Below are 19277 nucleotides of genomic sequence, written 5' to 3'. Positions count from 1 at the left end.
CCAGCTTCAGAGACGTTTCTGCCTGAGTGCCTGTCAGGACAAATAAGACTGCCTTTTATCTCAGCGTGGCTTGGGGACCAATCCAGGAAGCTATTCTACCCTTCAAGTGTTTGTTTTAACGTGAGCTACTTAAAGGTAATCGGGAACTGCATTTAAACCAAGGTGCTGGTTTAAACCAAGGTCACCACTGCCCCAGCCTAGTTTCTAAGCAAGCGAACACCCAGCCTCACTTGCTATCCAATGCTGTGTGTGAGGAGTTGGAAATGCCTGATTCCCTGAATCTCTAGCTTAAATGCGGTTTATTTGCCTGGACAGCATCCCCCTTAATATGTTTTGAGGGCAAATATTACTGTCTTTAAGTTTCGAGAATCTTTGGCTCAGGGCAATTTGTCAGTGTTGATGCAGAAAGTTGGCATGTTTTGTGGAAGAATGCAGTCGAAAAAGCCTTCGACTCTGACTGAAGAGGTTGAAAGGTAGCAGAATATGCCACTCCCAAATACAGCACTTGGGCATAAGGATGATTTTGAGCTGAAGGTAATTGAGAAAAAGCAGATATAAGAAAAGCCCTTTGCCTTCCCCCTATATTTGCCTAAAAGCAGGACATAATATGTAAAGATGCCCCCCCCACCACCACACACACCCCTACAAGGACAGAGGTTAATCACTGCAGAAAATTCTAGGTCCTTCTAAACCACCAGTTTCCCCATATCTTTGCCTTCCCACGGTTTGGTGCCCCTGGAAACTCAAAGTCCTTTCCTTTGTCTTGTCAGGTCTCTAAAAACATTTTTGTCAAGATGCTGTACAAGCCCAAGTTTTAATCACTCCTTTGAGATACTGATCTCTAAGCTCCAGGGTGTGTGTGTGTGTGTGTGTGTGTGTGTGTGTGTGTGTGTGTGTCTCTCTCTCGTGAACTGGATGCGGGTGTTAATGAACTTCTGCTGGTTTTTTTCTCCTGTTAATTTGTCTTTTGTTAGTCTAATTTATGGGGCCTCAGCCAGAAAACCCAAGATGGTTAGGGGAAAAGACTTTTTTCCTTCCCTTCAAGGTCAACTAGATTCTAGTGGAGGTTCTATTCATCATTTGGGGAAGTTATTTGAGTTTCCCGTGTGCATATGTGTGTGTGTTAACTTATTTAACAGCACTGATGAGGTTTTGGGGTGATGGTGGGGTTTGGAGCTGATGGCCAAGAAACAATTCTTGAAGATGTCTTTCGTGCACGAAGGTGATTTTTTAAAGCATGGGGACAAGACCCGAGGGCAGAAAGAGCTGCACTGGGGCTGTGAAGAGTGGCTCGTTATATACTATGGGGCTGGGGGAGGGAAAGTCAAAAGGGAAGTTTCCAAAGCGATTTTCATATGCTAAAGACTCACAGATGATTGCAGGCCAAGATACTGTGGAACTAAGGTTCTTTTTCCCTCTAGCAAAGCATTAACATTAAGACAGTAGGGAGTTCCTGGAGAAATGTTTCACTCTGCCAGCCTCAAGTATCTGTCAATGGGCTGCAGGTTATAAGGAAATTTAATTTAATCTGCCATTTCCTTCCTGTCTTTGTTCCCCCACATCACTGTGGAGGGGAGGGTGATGCTGAGGCTCCAGGAAACTCAGTCTATGAGTTTCTGGAGGTTAGGCTATTGATAAGATCGCCTTTTTCTTGTAATTTCACACACAGGAGACCCATGTCCTGTATGACTGTGATCTCTATCAGTTAACCATTTGTTTTCTGTCCTTTCCTGGTTTTGAGTAGGCGGGAGTGTCCAAGGACTACCACACATACCCACCTGGAGGGGGGGGGGTGGTGTAGCTTGTACTTTGTCCTCAGCCCACCTTATGCCCTCAGCACTCCCCCCATCAGTACTACCGCTTATAGCATTCTTACTTTTGCCATGTGCGGTGTTGAGTGTTATTCATGCTGTGTTGGCCATCTTCTCGTTGCCCATCCAGACCTACTTTCCAGTCCTCCCCGCCCCACCCTGCTCTATGCTCCGGGAGACTGACCTACATGGACGCCATCAACACGCAGTCCACATCTCGTCTCTGGTTGTTTTTGGCCGATAGGAGACACTGACAGATGAAAGATCTGAGGTCCAAAGGAGGAGCGTGAGGTAGGGGTTTTCATCCCTTCAGCTTCTTCCCTGTGGGCTTGTCGTGGTTGACTGAGGCCCTCTGCTGAAGGCCATGAGTCTGGTAGGGCTGCTCCTTCTGAGGAGGCAGCCAAAGGCAAGCTGGATGCAAAGCACAAGCTAGCAACTCCCCACCGCCCCCCTCAAAGCACCACAGGTGGAATCTGGGTGACATTCCTCAGGCATTCCTGGCTGTCCTAAAGCTAAGAGGAGAAAACCAATGACTAACTGATGGAGATCATAGTCATGCAGACAGAGTCTCCATCAGTTTAGAAATGTCTTAGTAAATTACAAAAAAAAAAAAAAAAGGCAATCTTATCAATAGCCCAACCTCCAGAAACCCATAGACTCAGTTTCCTGGAGCCCTAACACCACCCTCCCTTCCATAGTGACGTGGGGAACAAAGGCAAGCAGGAAATGGCAGGTAAAATTAAATTTCCTTATAACCTGCAGCCCATTGACAGATACTTGAGGCCAATACAGCGTAGAATATTCCTCCAGGACCTCTACTGTCCTAATGCTAATGCTTTACTAGAGGAAAAACAACCTTAGCTGACAATAGCTAGGCCCCCAGTACCTTAGGAGTCCCCCTTTGGGTATGAAAGTCCTTTTGGAGGCCTTCCTTTTGCCTTTACCTGCCCCAACTCCATAGAATATAACCAGTCACTCCTTAGAACTCCATTGCAACTCTTTCTGCCCAAGATCCTGTCCCCATGCTTTAATAAAATCATCTTTTTGTGGCAAAGACATCTCAGGAATTCCTTGTTCACCATCAGCTCCAGACCGCCATCACTCCAAAGTCAATTCCACGTCTCCCCTGCTGTTAATGGCTCTAAGAGAAGGCACATTCCCCGGGTAGCCGAACTTAACCCTGCCCACAAGCTGGTGAGCAGTCCCCTTATGAAACGCCCCTCAAATTCCCCACGTGAGCGAGTCATCTGTTTCCCGCCAGGATCCTGAATGTCACACGTGATCTCATGCCATTCTTCCCGCAAGCCAGAAGACACGTGTATTATTATCCCCATAGCACACCCGAGAAAGGCTCAGAGATGTTAAACAGCTGGCCTGAACTTACATAATTAACTTGTAAATGGTGGAGCAGGATTCAAAGGAAGGTCTTTGTGACTCAGTTGTACTACCTGCCCCTCCCCAGGGTGCGCTATATTGCAAGACCTCTGTGGTCCTAAACTTTACCCTTTGTCCTCTTTCTGTAAAAAATGCTTTGTGGACCCCCTTGACTCTCTTAAAATGAAATTCATAGATAATATAATCTACCTAAATGCCTAATTTTTTTTTAAGTTCATTTATTTTGAGAAAGGGAGAGAGTGTCCACGTGCGTGTGAGTGGGGGAGGGGCAGAGAGAGAGAGAGAGAGAGAGAGAGGGAGAGAAAATCCCAAACAGGTTTAAAATTTTTTTTTAACTTTTTAATTTATTTTTGAGAGACAGAGAGAGACAGAGCATGAACGGGGGAGGAGCAGAGAGAGAGGGAGACACAGAATACGAAACAGGCTCCAGGCTCTGAGCTGTCAGCACAGAGCCCGATGCGGGACTTGAATCCACAAACCTTGAGAACATGACCTGAATTGAAATCAGGCTGAGCCACCCAGGGCCCTGAATTTTTTATGTATACAGGACGTTTTGAAATCAGAGCTAAACTAGGAGATTCATGTAGAATCACTACTAAGGTGGCTCAAAAATATTCACTCTAGGGGCACCTGGGTGGCTCAGTCGGTTAAGCAGCTGACTTCGGCTCAGGTCATGATCTCGCGGTCCGTGAGTTCAAGCCCCGTGTCGGGCTCTGTGCTGACAGCTCAGAGCCTGGAGCCTGTTTCCGATTCTGTGTCTCCCTCTCTCTGACCCTCCCCCGTTCATGCTCTGTCTCTCTCTGTCTCAAAAATAAATAAACGTTAAAAAAATTAAAAAAAAAATCACTCTATCCCTGCGCCTCTGTGGGAGAGGCGAGTACTCTTACTTTTCACTCCTCGATGTTGGACTCGCCAATGTAGCCCGCTTTGGCCGAGTGGAATAACAGCAGACTAGACTGAAATAAGGCTTGAAGTGTGCTGTGCAGGGGGGGCTTGGCCCCTTGCACCCCTGCCATTATCGTGAGGTGAGATTCTCCCAGCCACCTGCCGTCCTGCAGCCTGGCTCCCTGGTGAGACGCATGCAGACGACCCAGCCCACCTGACCAAGTTTGGAGCAGAACCGCCCAGCTGAGCCCAGCCTAGATCAGTCAACACCCCCCCCCCCCACAGCCCCTGCTCACCCAAGATGCATGGGGGAGAATGCTATTTTAAGCCACGTTTTTCTGGACTGGCTTGCTCGCCACAAATTGCCGACAGATACAACCAGGACGACTGTGACGGCTATAAAGGCAGATACAGATGGGTTGTTTGGGGGACTCAGATAACATGGGCCACGTTGCTATAGGTCATGTGGGTTTCCCACAATGGTGCTCCATTCCTGCTTTTCCTTCTGGACAAAGCAAAGTATAGTTTCCCCTTGGTATACACAGCAGTGCACTCCTGGCACATTCAGGTATTTTAAAATTCTACGCAAACACTTTGTGTTTGTGTAAATCAAAGAGTCTGGGTTCAAATAAGTATAAATAGATTATTCGCCCACATAAGCGACTTTCTGGACTCAAAAAAAGCTGTGCGACCTTTAGTGCAATTAATTCCTTTTGCAATTAATTCTTCATTGCACAGGACTGTTCTGTTACAGGCTATTTGGCCTCTAACTCCTACCCTCCACATTCCAACAGGGCCCCTCAAAACCCTGTGACAACCGAAGACACCTCTGCCCATTTCCAAAATGCTCCCTGGAAGGTGGTTTGGCCCTTACTGGAATCACCAGCTGAGGTGACTCAGTGGTCCCTTCCAGTGCAAATAGTCTCAGATTTTCTGAGTCTGATTTTAGTTGTCATTTAATCAGTAAATACGTATTAAATGTCTGTTACACATCAGCACTATGGGTATAAGAATTATATGGGGCACCTGGGTGGCTCACTCGATTAAGTGTCTGACTTCAGCTCAGGTCATGATCTCACAGTTGACGGGTTTGAGCCCTAACTCGGGCTCCGTGCTGACAGCTCGGAGCCTGGAGCCTGCTTCAGAGTCTGTGTCTCCCTCTCTCTCTGCCCCTCCCCCGCTCATGTTCTGTCTGTCTTGCAAAAATAAATAAACACTGAAAAAAAATTAAAGCAACAGCAACAACAACAACAAACCACTGACGTGCATTCGAGCTGCTACAGGAACACGTAAGAAGAGCATCTAACCTAATCTTGGGAGCTCCTTGGAGGAGGTGATGTCTAAGCATTGCTGACGGAGGAACAGGCGCCCATGAGCAAACGGGTAAGAGGGAACAGGGGTAAGAGGGAACAGAGGAGAAGAGCAGGCGGCAGGCTCCACCCCCCTGAAACCGAGACTGCGGAAGGAGCGTGAGCACTGGGCTCCCACAGACCTTGGTTCAAACCCCGCCTCAGCTCTCATCCGGAGCCATTAGAATAACAGCTTTACTAATTGTTCATTACATCCCAGGCACTCCAGTGAGTGCCCTACAAGGATTCTCTCCTTTAATCCTCCCGAGAGTCTTATTAGCCATCCCTCCGTTACAGAACGAGAAACTGAGGCACAGCAAGGTTAAGGTTGCCTGAATTAAAAGGCAGTGGAGCCAGATTAGAACCCAGACAATGTGACTCCAGGACTAACATTCCTCACTCCCACCTGCATGGTCTGACCCCTGACCCTACTGCCTCCTGTGCAAAAGGAATACAACAATAATTCCTGCGAATTGGTAGATGGATGAAATGTTTACATATTGAAGGCACCAGGCCCATTTGTGGGATGTTTTGAAAGTTATCATCCAAGTTCAATCTTTCCCTTTTTTTTTTTTTTTTTTTATTTTTGAGACAGAGAGAGACAGAGCATGAACGGGGGAGGGTCAGAGAGAGGGAGACACAGAATCGGAAGCAGGCTCCAGGCTCTGGGCCATCAGCCCAGAGCCCGACGCGGGGCTCGAACTCACTGACCGCGAGATCGTGACCTGGCTGAAGTCGGACGCTTAACCGACTGCGCCACCCAGGCGCCCCAATCTTTCCCTTTTTTTAAGTGAGAAGCATCGTAACCCGGAGAGTATACAGTGTATATAATTTTAGTTACAAATCACATTAAAAAAAATGTTTTTTTTTTAGTATTTATTTATTTTTGAGAGAGAGAGAGACAGAGCACAAGTGGGGGAGGGGCACAGAGAGAGGGAGACACAGAATCTGAGCTGTCAGCACAGAGCCCCACACAGGGCTCGAACGCACGAACTGGAGATCATGACCTGAGCCGAAGCCGGAAGTTTAGCCCACTGAGCCCCCCTGGCATCCCACAAATCACATTTTTGAAACCTGAAGTGCCATATTCAAAAAGCCTATGTGAAGGTCAAGTCGGGTTACACAAACGAGAAAACATGAAGCCCAAGTAGCTTAAATAAACAAGGGTTTATTCTCACATCAAAGACGTGTGGTTAGGTTGGAGGGAAAGCAAACTGGCACAGCCACTCTGGAAATCGCTGTGGAGGTTGCGCCAAAAAAATAAATAAAAAATAGAGCTACCAGCGATTCAGTGATTGCGCTGCTAAGTATTTATCCAAAGGATACAAAAATGCTGATTCGAAGGGGCACGTGCCCCCCCGCCGATGTTTATAGCAGCACTAGCGACAATAGCCAAAGCATGGAAAGAGCCCAAATGTCCATCGACGGATGAATGGATAAAAAAGATGTGGTGTATATATATTCAATGGAGTTTTACTCGGCAATCAAAAAGAATGAAATCTTGCCATTTGCAATGTCGTGGATGGAACTAGGGTGTATTATGCTAAGTGAAATAAGTCAGTCAGAGAAAGACAAGTATCATATGATTTCACTCATACGTGGAATTTAAGAAACAAAACATGAACATCGGGGAGGCGAAGGAAAAATGAGATGAAAACAGAGAAGGAGGCAAACCATAAGAGACTCTTAAATACAGAGAACAAACTGGGGGTTGCTGGAGAGGGGGGGGGCTCAATGGGTGAGGGGCATTAAGGAGGGTACTTGGGATGAGCACTGGGTGTCAAATATCAGAGATGAATCACTGGGTTCTACTCCTGAAAGCAATACTACACTGTATGTTAACTAAGTTGAACTTAAATAAATAAAGTTTTTTAAAAAGAAGTATATTTCGACCAGTTCCTCCTATCTTTTTGCCTTCTGTCTCACAGTGACCTCAAGGCCCAAGATGGCTGCTGGAGCTTCAGCCATTACATCTGCTTTCCACCAGAAGGGAGGACGAGGGATGAAGAGTAAGGAGATACATTGCCCAGCGGAGTCAGTCCCTTGAAGGGCCTTCTGTGAAGTCCCACAGAGGATTTCAATTTAGTCTGGCATTAGGACTGACCGGTGGTAGGGTACAGAAGGGCACCCCGAGACCAGGCAATGCCTTGGGACTGGTCACATGCCAGAGCTCCCTGTGCATCAGGCTGAGGATCCACTCTGGCTGAAGCATGCCTGCCTCGGCTCTACCCCTGCCCTTTCCTGCTCCTCTGACCTCTTTACAAGTTTCTCCTTCCAAACACCACTTGCAAAAGGATCTGCACCCCAGGCTCCATGTGTAGGAACCCCATGTTCTTTCTTAGCCCAAATCTGTCTTTTTATAATCTCACCTGGGGCCGGCCATGTTGAATAATCCAGAATAAATGGATTCTCTTCCTCAGAGTGGCCCCCTGACCTACTTGAAGGCAGCCATAAAGGAATAACGTGACGACTAACGTGTACACGTCACTGGGCTGGTGACAAAGTGCTCTGTGAGTTTTTGCTCACGTACGCTGACCCTCCCAGTCCTTGAGGGTAGACGTGGTTATTTTTACAGGTGAGGAAACCGAAGTTCAGACAGTGACTTCTCCAAGGTCACTTGGAAGATAAACAAAGAGCTGGGCTCTCCGGGAGGAGGATGTCAAACCCAGATGAGGCGTATGTTTGCGAGGGCTGCTGTGACAAAGTGCGACAAGCCAGGAGGCTTCAAACAACAGAAATGTATCCTCTCACAGCTCTGGAGGTGTCAGCAGCGTGAGGCTCCCGTCCAAGGCTCTAGGGAAGCATCTTTCCTTGTCTCTTCCTAGATCCTAGTGACCCCAGGCGTTGCCTGGCTCATGGCGTCTTCCTGTGGCTTTCTCTGTGTGTCTCTCTGTGTCCTCTCCTCTCCCCAAAAGGACACTCTCGTCGGATGTAGGGTTCACCCGAATCCAGCATGATATCTCCTCTATCCTTAACCGATTCCACCTGCAAAGACCCTATTTCGAGATCGACATTCTGAGGTTGCAGGGGGATATCAGTCTTTGGGGGACACTATGGAACCCAGGGAACTTTGCTTTTAGTAGATTTATTGATCTCTGGGTTTCATTTCTATGTGAAGGAACAGTCACCTTCACGCACATAAACGCACGTTCTCTTCTGCACCTTGTTCCCAGCTCTCACACTGGAGGGGCAAATGCGGGCAGCATATTGATGGTGGGGGGGGGGGATGGGGAAACGGCAGGGAGAATGGAGAGAGGGGTTAGCTGGTCTTGACCAGAAAGGAGCTTCAAGGCATATTAGTAGAAGGTACATCCGTGCCATATTATGGCTGCAGTCATAGAGCCTTAGTTGGCATTCTTTTTAAAGTTTATTTTGAGAGAGAGTGAGAGAGTGTGGGGGAGGGGCAGAGAGAGAGAGAGAGAGAGAGAGAGAGAGAGAGAATCCCAAGCAGGCTCCATGTTGTCAGCACAGAGCCTGATGCAAGGCTCAAACTCACAAACTGAGAGATCGTGACCTGAGCCGAAATCAAGAGTGGAATGCCTAACGGACTGAACCACCCAGGAGCCCCCGTTGGCATTCTTGGGTGTGACTGATAGAACGAACCTCATCTCAAACTGGCTTAAGGAGAAACTTCTATGACCCACATGAGTGAAAGCTTCAGGCATGGCTGGATCTAGGTGCTCATGTGGTATCCTCATACGTTCCCTTTTCCTAATTCCGTTCTCCTCTTATTGGCTTTTGGGCCAAGGCAGGCGCTCCTCAAGTGGTGGGAAACTGCAAAAACCATAACTACCACAAATACCAACAGCTACCTGGTTGCTCCAGTGAAGAGCGCTTCAGTGACAGATTGTGTCACTGGCTCCCCTTCTTCACCCCCTTCTGACCCACTGCCCTTTGCCATGTAACTTCGCAATGCTTGGCCGTGCGACTTGCCTGAACCAAAAGCCTACGGTGGAAGTAACAGTGGCAGCCCCAAGCCCAGGCTTCCAGAAGCTTGTCCCTTTGCCCTAACTCTTGAGCTCCGGCTGTTCCCATGAGAAAGACATGTCCAGACTGGCCCGCTGGATCCAGGAGGAGCACGAGAGACACACGGAACAGAGCCGAATTAGCTCGGCCAACGCGACCCTAGACCAGCCAGTCACCTACCCCAGGCGAGATGGGAAAGCTGAACCTGTGCGGCACATGAGAAATCAACATCACGGATGCCACTAAGACGACAACATTGAACTACTGTAGTTTCTTTCCCAACCGTTCTAGCAGAAGCGCCCGGGCATTTGCCCAAACCCAAGCCAGGGGCGCCTGGGTGGCGCAGTCGGTTGAGCGTCCGACTTCAGCCAGGTCACGATCTCGCGGTCCGGGAGTTCGAGCCCCGCGTCGGGCTCTGGGCTGATGGCTCAGAGGCTGGAGCCTGTTTCCGATTCTGTGTCTCCCTCTCTCTCTGCCCCTCCCCCGTTCATGCTCTGTCTCTCTCTGTCCCAAAAATAAATAAAAACGTTGAAAAAAAAAAATTAAAAAACCCAAGCCAGTCCCCGTGGTTCTTCCTACCTCTCCAATCACGTGAGCTAAAGTTGGGGAGGGTTGCCGAGGGAAACTGGGGTTCTGGTACAGAAGACAGGGAAGTCGGTCAGCCATCACTACAAAACGCTCCTCTGCCTTCGACCCTTTTCTCTGCGGTAGATTTGGAGATTGGAGAGCTTCCATCCTACTAGCAAAGTAAGGAGTAAGACTTCCGGGTCCCGTAGGAAGCTGGGCGGTTTGCCCGTGTCCTCCGATCCACTGAACTGGACCCGTCTTAGTGGCCTGGTGTCAGAGACTACGCTCTGCGAGCCCAGGGTCCCGCTCTGCGCTCAGGGCTCAGGAGACCCACCTCCAGCTCTGCCACTGGTGTCCTTTTGAGCATCCTTCTCTGTCCCTCGGCTTTCTTCCACCCAAGGATTTTCCTGTACAGATTAGACGATAAGAAGAAACATCCCCAGCTTATTGTTGTGAAGTCAGAGTCTCGCCCCTCTCAGCAAATATTCAACACGCACGACTTTTACCAGCTATGTCTGAATATAAGGTGAGGGTTTTTTTTTTTTTTTTTTCCTTCCCAAAATTATCCCCCGGAAGAGGGGGAACTGCCTGAATTTTGAAACCTTCTGATTCTCTCACACTAAAGGGTACTTTACCTTATTTGGGTCGACCTTTGTCATACTTGTGCTGTTTGGGGAAGCTTACCCGTTAAGGCTGCAAATCCATACCGTCTTAGGCTGCTTAGAGAGGTCACCCCACAGAGTCGGGAGTTAAAGGGAGAATTAGAAAAATACGGATTCAGTGACTATTTCTGGTGATAGGAGTTCATGAATCCAACTGCAAATTTTGTAAAGAAGTCTTTTAAAGATCACCAATCTGTACCTGGAAGAAAAGTTTTTCAGTAAAAGTGTTAGTGTTAATGAGAATGGGTAGTTAGGTCTTGAGATGAAATTTCTCAAAGTATCGTCATGTTTGGATCTAGAGGGTTTTTAAAAAATTTTTTAAAGTTTATTTATTTATGTTGAGAGAGACAGAGACAGCGCGCAAGTTGTGGAGGGGCAGAGAGAGACAGAGAGAGGGAAAGAAAGAGAATCCTGATATGGGGCTTGAATTCACGAAACCATGAGATCATGACCTGAGCTGAAACCAAGAGTCAGACCCTAACTGACTGAGCCACAGACACCCCTGGGTCTAGAATTGTCTATCCAAATGACATATAACTGCAGATAACGTGCACTGGCAACCAGTGCTGGACAGCTTGAACAGGGACATCGTTATGTCAAAGTCCAGACGCTGAAGGTGCAGGTGAGAGAATCGAGTGAAACCACTGTATGAAATGTGCATGAAAAAGAGCAATATTTCTAAATTAATATGCCGTAGGACTAAATGTGTGATGTTAGATATGTGTGTGTAAATCAATTCTTTAGAACTATAAGGAGAATTTTACTTTTCCACCTATAACCGTGCGTATGTGCGTGTGTATGCTATAATGTCTTGAAATTGGATAGACTGATTCTTCCTTCTTTATTATTTTTCAAAGTTCCTTTGGCTACTTTAGTTCCCTTGCTTTTCCTATAAACTTCAGAATAATGTCTTTACCTGCAAAAGTCTGGCTGGGATTTTGATAGAAATGGTGTTAAACGTGTACATGCACTAAACCTGGGGAGAACTGACATCCCTGCTATGTTGACTCTTAACCTAGTGACACAGTCTCTACATTTATTTAGACCTTTGATTTTGTCATTAGCATTTTGTAGTGTTCCACATACAAGTTCTGGACATGTTTGTTAGATTTACACCTAAGTATTTCATTTATCTCAGCAGTTGTAAGTGGTATTTCATTTCTAATTTGGGCGTTCACGTGATCATTCCTAGAATATGGAAGTAGGATGGGTTTTGTATGTTTCCTAATCTCATATCTTGCAACCTTGCTGACCTCAATTTCAGCTGGAATTATTTTTGCAGATTCCTTGGCATTTTCTATGTAGACAATCATGTCGTATGCAAAGAGGGACAGGTTTATTTCTCTCTCTCTGATGTATCGATGTCGATGCATATGCAACGATAACGTTCAACTGTTAACAGTTGCCCAAGAGGTAGAAGATGACAGCGTGACTCTCACTTTGGGGAAGAAAGAAGAGGATGTTTCCCTCAAACGCGGTTGCTGCAGCTATTTCTATTGTCAGCTACTGGTGGTGGTGATGCTGCCTTTTGGTCCTAAAACCCCACCAAATCTTTGCTCCAAAGAGTCCTCTCATCTTTTGGCTGTATTCTTATGAGAGGATGGTGCTTGGGGTGCTAAGGGTAGAGCAGATAATAGGTGAGCTTATTGCACAGGACCAATAAATTGCGTGCAAATATCCCCGCCCCCCCCCCCCATTTCCCCAAACCCTTACCCTGGTCTGCCCGCCAGGGACCCCTTTGGGGGCAGCCAGGGGCAGAAGAGACTGCCTTTCCGGGCGTAGCCTCAACCCCGGCGGTCTCAGCTCCTCCTAGACGCGCGGGGGCGCTGTGAGTTCCCCGTGCCGCGTGGCGGCACTCTTTCTCAGACTCCTTTGTTTGCACGGAGGCTTTCGGGACGGTGGCGGGAAGATGGCGGCCCCCAGGGACTGGCTGGGAGCGGTGGAAGAAGAGGGGAACTCGGGTCTTCAGGGGAGCTCGGGAGTGGAGGTGGTGTTTCCTTCTGATCCCGCCACGCCTGCCCCGCTGTGCCCTCACGGTGGGTGCGCGTTTGGGCTCTGCCGAGGTTTCGGGCGCAAGGGGCGGGGGTTAGCCTGAAGATGCCATGGGCTTCTTACGGCTCCCAGATTTTTATGCTCTCTACCACCATGTGTGATCCCTAGAAAGCGCCCTTTCTTCGGGACGTAGTGTTTTCAGCTTATTTAAGACACTGTCATAGGAAGTCCTCACTGTTGGGGTTTTGGCTCCGTGGCTGTTACATTCCCCTCCCCCCCTCTCCGCCAAGGGAAGAGACAGTCTAAGCAAAGGGGATGAATGTTATTGAGTAAATCCATTGCCAAGTACTTGTGGATTTCATTGGTTGTTTTGATATCTTTATTTTAAAAAGTTAGGGAGAAAGAGGGGCGTAGCTAGTCGACTGAGCCACAGACTCTTGATTTCTGCTCAGGTCTCGATTCCAGCGTGGTGGGATCGAGCCGCCCCGCCCCTCCCTCCGTGCGCTGAGCATGGAACCTGTTGAGGAGTGTCTGTGTCTGTGTCTCTCTCTCTCCGTCCTTTTCCCCCGCTCGTGCGCTCTCCCTCTCTAAAATAAAAGATAAAAATTTAAAAAGAAAGGGAGAAGAATAGCGTGAATTATTGCTTAGAAACCAGACCTAGTTTTTCTCTAACTTATGGAGAGAGGATGTGCCCAACTCCAAAAGCCCAAATTTTCACTGAAAGGGTAACTGGGTGGAGGTGGCAAAATGCTCAGTTCTCTGGACCCTGGCCATGTTTTAGTCTCAGGAGCCAGACATTCATCATGTAGACAACAACTGACTACGGCATTTTCTTTCTGGAGAGACTAGTTTGTAAAAGCCATTTCTTCAGTCATCAGTGTCTAAACATTGTGACGGAAAAAAAAGTAATTAAACAGAGTGTAGGTTTAATTATGACAAATTGTGCGTAAAACCAAATCAAGCTTTACTTAAGGGCAGTGAAAACTAAGAACTTGATGTAGATGACGATTGTTGATATGTTTTGTCCCTTTCTGGAACTAGGACCCACTCTTCTGTTTGTAAAGGTGAACCAAGGGAAAGAAGAATCACGGAGGTTTTATGCCTGCTCAGCCTGTAGAGATAGAAAAGACTGTAATTTTTTTCAATGGGAAGATGAAAAGGTATATCAACTTTGTGGACATATATGTTTTTATTTTTGACGTATGTGACAATTTGTTTGAGAATGTGTGAGCCAGTAAAAACGCAGTTTGAGCATTAAATGAGATAAATCTCTTTGGAGAGATGAAGACATGGTTTTTGGGTCAAGGGACTGGAGTTTAGACCTACTCTCAACTTAACTCTGATTACTGATATTATTGTAAATAACTGTCTCAAAGACAGTTCCCTTTAAGATTCAGAGGTGTTAGTATAGATTTCTCCCTAACGAGTCTAGGTTGTGATCATTTCAGGCAGTGTTTTAGAAAAACTTTTTTTTTTTTTTTTTTTTTTTTTAACATTTGAGTGAGCATCCTTTATACAGTTACTATATGACTGATGAAGGCACCTAGGGATGTAGTTATCAGCTTGGTATCTTCTTGGACTCAGCTCCAGTTGAAGTTTCTGAAAATTTTGTCTAGAAAAATTCCAGCTTTGTTGGGTTTATTGGAATACAGTCTTGTATACGACTCTCCTGCACGTCTGTTAAAATCACTGTGAGATAATCCTGCAGGGCTTTAATATGTTAGGTATTGCTTCGTACTACTCTAGAACTTTACCAGTTTAATGTGTTTTGTTTTGTTTTCCCCTGAAACAGATGCTTGTTTACAACATTGAGCTGCTCTAATTGGCCTCTTAATGTCAGAATGTGATACCGGGTTTTCTAGGATGGTAGCAAGTTTGGTAGTTTATTAAATGTTTTTTTAATTCTTTTCCAGTTGTCAGAAGCTAGACTTGCTGCCCGAGAAGCTCATAACCGAAGATGTCAGCCGCCTCTATCCCGAACGCAGTGTGCAGAAAGGTGCTGATGTGGTGTCATTTCTATTTATTATTTTTGTTTTGTTTTTTTTCCTGGGTCCTTAAATTTATTTTCGTTTTTTAAAAAGTTTTTATTATGGTAAAATATATATAACATAACATTTGCCATTTTAATAATTTTAAATGTACAGTTCAGTGGCATTAATTGTAGTCACAGTGTTACGCGATTGTCATCGTTATATATTTCCAAAACCTTTTCATCACCCCAAACAGAAACTCTCTTATCATTAAGCAGTAACTTCCCATTCCAGTTCTTCCCAAACCCTGGTAAGCTCTCATATAATTTATGTCTCTATGAATTTGACTGTTCTAGTTACCCTATGTAAGTGGAATTATGTATTTCTGATTTGGCTTTTTTTGTGCCTGGTTTATTTCACTTAGCATGTTTTCAGGGTTCATTCATGTTGTGGCTTGTGTCAGAACCTCATCCTTTTTATGGCTGAGTAATACTGCATCACACACACACACACACACACACACACACACGCCACATTTTGTTGATCTATTCATTCATCAGTGAGCACCATTTCCACCTTTTGGCTGTTGTGACTAATGCTACAGAGAACATTGGCATACGAATGTCTGCTTGAGTCTCTGTTTTCAAGTCTTTTCTATATATACCTAGGAGTGGGATTATTGGATCATACGATATTTCTGTGTTTAGTGTTTTGGTGAACCACCAAACTCTTACAGTGGCTGCACCATTTTACATCCCTACCAGCAACGTACAAGGATTCCAGTTTCTCCACATCCTTGTCGATACTTACTATTGTGTGTGTGTGTGTGTGTGTGTTTTAATTATCTTAGTACTTGTGAGGTGATGTGTCATTGTGGTGTTGAATTTTAGGTCCCTAGTGAGTAATGATGTTGATTATCTTTTCATGTGCTTGTTGGCCATTTGTATATCTTCTTTGGAGAAATGTCTATTCAAGTCCCTTGTTCATCTTTAATAGGGTTGTAATTCTTGTTGTCGAATTGCAGGAATTCTTTATATGTTGAGGGACATCAGACCCTTATCAGATATAGGATTTTTACACACTTTTTCCTATTCTGTAAATAGCCTTTTCACTTTCTTGATGATGTTCTTTGATGCACAAGAGTTTTTAAATTTGATCAAGTCCAATTTATCAAATTTTTGCTTTTGTTTTCTTTGCTTTTTGATGATATAGCTAGGAATCCGTGACCCTATCCACTGTTATGAAGATTTACCATAATGTTTCTATTTTGCAGCACTAAAAGAAACAAAACACTTTTTGAAAACTGTGGACATTTGTTTTTAAAAATCTACATTGTTGAAATATTGAGTGACTGGAAGTTGAATCCTGGATTTAGTTCTCTGGAGATCTGTGAAAGGCCACTTCCTTCTGTGTCACAGGCCTTGTTCCTGTGTGCTGGGAGAAACTCCTGGCGAAGCCCCTGGTCTGGGCTGCTGGTGACAAATAGGTTTTTACTCTCACAGCAAGTGCGCTGGCTCCCTGGGCTGCTGTGTTCAGAAGGATTCTGAGGTCTTATCTAGGCTAAGTGGAAAGGAGAACTAGGCTCTATTAAAAACATCTTTCTTGAGCTTCTTGGATTTTGAAGTCCTCTGATGGAGGAGGCTTTTCACAGGATAACTTGATCACCCCTAACCAAAGTACTTAATCAGTGATGACCATTTACTATATGGGAATTCAGTCAACAGTACAAAATATTTAAAAGGAAATTAATGTAAATTGAGCACTACTGTGAGCGGGCTAGTGGGCTAAGTGTTTCACATGAGAATTATTTAATCTTGCTGAGGCAGTTTGTTTACTTAGATGAGAAAGTTGAGGCCTGGCGCAGATGAGGAACTTCATTAAAGCCATTACTACTGGAATGGCTTAGCAGTGACGCAGACTTATGCCCCTGATTCTAAAACATTTTTAAACATGAAAGCAGACGCAAATTAACATATGGTATGTGCTGATTTGATTTAAGGAGATCTAAGTAGATAAAACATGAGTTCTATAGAGATCTATCGTAATGACATAGAATACCAAAGATGCAGAAAGTACAAAGTAGAAAAATATCACCTGTGATCTCTCCCCTTGAACCCCTCATTTTGTTCATTTTGTAGTATTTTCTCTCAGCCTTTTTGACCTGTGCTAAAGTTTGTTTTACAAGGTTGTCATCATAATGTATACATAGTCTCTTGTACTTTGCCGTTTCAATTCTACCTGATAAGCATCTTTTTTATATTATTACATAAGGATATTGGTGATTCAATTAAACTATAAGAACATCTTGGTGATCTTGTTTCCTTGTATAAGAACATTTCAGTCTGGAGCTAAACCACTGTTCTGTCTTTGTGCTGCCAGAATATGGCTTTTTGATAATAATTTTTGAAATTCATATTTCATGTTAATTGGAATATAAAAGCATTGGCTAAAATATGAAGAATTAAAGAATTTTCAAAAGGTAATTTCTCAGAGGTCGTACTGTCATTTGTAATCTAGTGCTGATTCTTTAGAACATGTCTTTTTAAATTTTATTATTTTTTTAATGTTTATTTATTTTTGAGAGAGAGACAGAGCCCGAGTAGGGGCGGAGCAGAGAGAGAGGAGACACAGAATCCAAAGCAGGCTCCAGGCTCCAAGCTGTCAGTAGAGAGCCTGACACAGGGCTTAAACCCATGAACCATGAGATCGTGACCTGAGCCGAAGTCAGATGCTTAACTGACAGAGCAACCCAGGCGCCCTGAGAACATGTCTTAATAAAATAATTTTCAACATCTGAGATCATCTGTAACCCATAACCTTGGATTTTGTTGCCCAAGCTTGCTTGCTTGTTTGCTGCTTCTTTCCTTCTTCCTTCCTCTTCTTTCCTTCCTTTCTTCTTCCTTCCATCCATCCATCCATCCATCCATCCATGCATCCATATATTCATTCTTTGTTGAGGTCTCAAAAAGAACTTAAAATGCAAGTAATGGAGTTGAGATACACAAAGATAACATCGTGCTAAGAAGAATGTGTTAAATGTAGACAGTATTTATAGGAAAAAAAGCTGGGTGTTCTCGGAGGTCAGCAGTGATACAGCTACCTTGTGCCTTAGCTGATCGGTACCGTTTAAGGACATGGGACTGGAACAGGTTTTGGAGGATGGGTAGAAGTTGAAGCTTTTTGAAATGCACTGGCATTGATTTCACTGTCTTGCTCTGTCTGTGATTGATGCTGCATGCTTTCTTATCTGCTTTCTGTGGAGTAAAACATTTGAAATCAGTCATTCCTCTAAACATGTAAAATTTTGGCTTTTTAAAATCAAGGGCTTACTAAGTTAATTATTCTATGTTATTAAGTACCTGTTCTCTGAGTGTGTCTTCAGCTAGAAACTCGCAGTTCGTTCCTGTGTGTAAATGACCCAAAGGATGACGTACTGTTACTTGACGTTGTAATTGTTTTCTAAGCGAACTTTCTCCAATTCATTTACAAATGGTCTTAGGAAATAACTACACCATTTGAAAGTATTAAAATGCATTTAAATGTGATTCCTATTCTATAAAGCAAACTTTTATCTGTTACTGTGGAGTAACAATAGCTTTTCATTGGTAATTTCTTTTCCAAATTGCTAGAAAAGAAATATGTAGCTAGCCATATAAATTGGCTTGTTATACTTGATTTTTATTACGGAACTGGCTGTCCAGATGGCTAGGTGCTACAGAAGAGGATTGGATATTTGTTTTTTTAACCTCACTCTTTGAGCCATGCTTTTGATTTCACGTGTTCAGTTGACAGATTTACATTTTGTGTCTGAGATTTGACTTTCCTTACAGTTTCTAGCTGCCTGTCATGCCCTGAAATGTTGACCTATGAAGTCTTAGAGAAGATATATTTTAATGCTAAAATAAGCAATAATTTATGTGCATCCATATGGTTGTGTTTAGTTGATAACTTCATTTGGTTACGTTTTTTTCAGAGCTCAATTTAAACTCAGATTTTCAAGGTCTGCTATTAGGGAAATGCCATAAACGTAATTCGTCTACTCCAGGAAAGGCAAATGGAACATCAAACGGAGATCAATAAAAATGACATTTCAAAATGCTAGCCTGCAATTTGTGAATCATGCTGAGCCATGCAGCAGGATGAATTTCCTCTGCCCCCCCCCCCACCCCCAGTATGTGTAGAAAGTACCAATAAGGAGGGAGAGCTGAGTAATCTTCAGTTTTCATGTTCTCATGTTCTTCCTACCAAACCTCTAAAAAGCCTTGTGTCTGAATATTAAATTTAAAGCAGTACACTTGAGTGATTATGATGTGATTTTGAATAGAAAGATAAACGCACAAGATCTCAGTTTATCTTTTGTCAAGGAAAGGTTAACAAACCAGCAGTAAAACTTCCCGAAGAGCAATTTTGACAGGGCACAAAGATCTCGAGGTGGAGGTTCACTTAACAGTATTCTTCTTTTCCTTTGTTTACAAGTAATTAAACTCAGTGTCCTCAGTGCCTTCAGAGAGTCCTGTGTCATGAGCAAATTGTACACCGGTCATTCCTGGTGTTTTTAAACTTTCGTCTCTTCCTGGTGAATTTGCGTCTTCCTCCTTGAGTGGGCATCGCTTGGTGAGTGATAGGTGGTCCTTTGGACTGGGTTTAAGTAACAGACCCTGACACAGCTCTAGCTGTGGG

The 19277-nt window shown here is 44.6% G+C and overlaps 1 protein-coding gene across 1 annotated transcript in view; it reads left to right on the top strand.

Moving 5' to 3' along the window:
* Positions 1-12523: 12523 nt before the first annotated feature.
* The window catches only part of ZCCHC4 (zinc finger CCHC-type containing 4), a 54015-nt gene continuing 47261 nt past the window's right edge, over positions 12524-19277 (top strand). Inside the window, exons 1-3 of the mRNA XM_045474360.1 lie at positions 12524-12671; positions 13669-13787; positions 14541-14623. Of these exons, the coding sequence (XP_045330316.1) occupies positions 12545-12671; positions 13669-13787; positions 14541-14623 (329 nt within the window). The 5' untranslated portion in view covers positions 12524-12544. The remainder of the gene's footprint in view (positions 12672-13668; positions 13788-14540; positions 14624-19277) is intronic.

Source organism: Leopardus geoffroyi, chromosome B1, assembly GCF_018350155.1.
Source record: "Leopardus geoffroyi isolate Oge1 chromosome B1, O.geoffroyi_Oge1_pat1.0, whole genome shotgun sequence".
Taxonomy (NCBI): Eukaryota; Metazoa; Chordata; class Mammalia; order Carnivora; family Felidae; genus Leopardus; species Leopardus geoffroyi.
The sequence above is the reverse complement of the archived record's forward strand: the minus strand, read 5'-3'. Positions and strand labels throughout refer to the sequence as shown.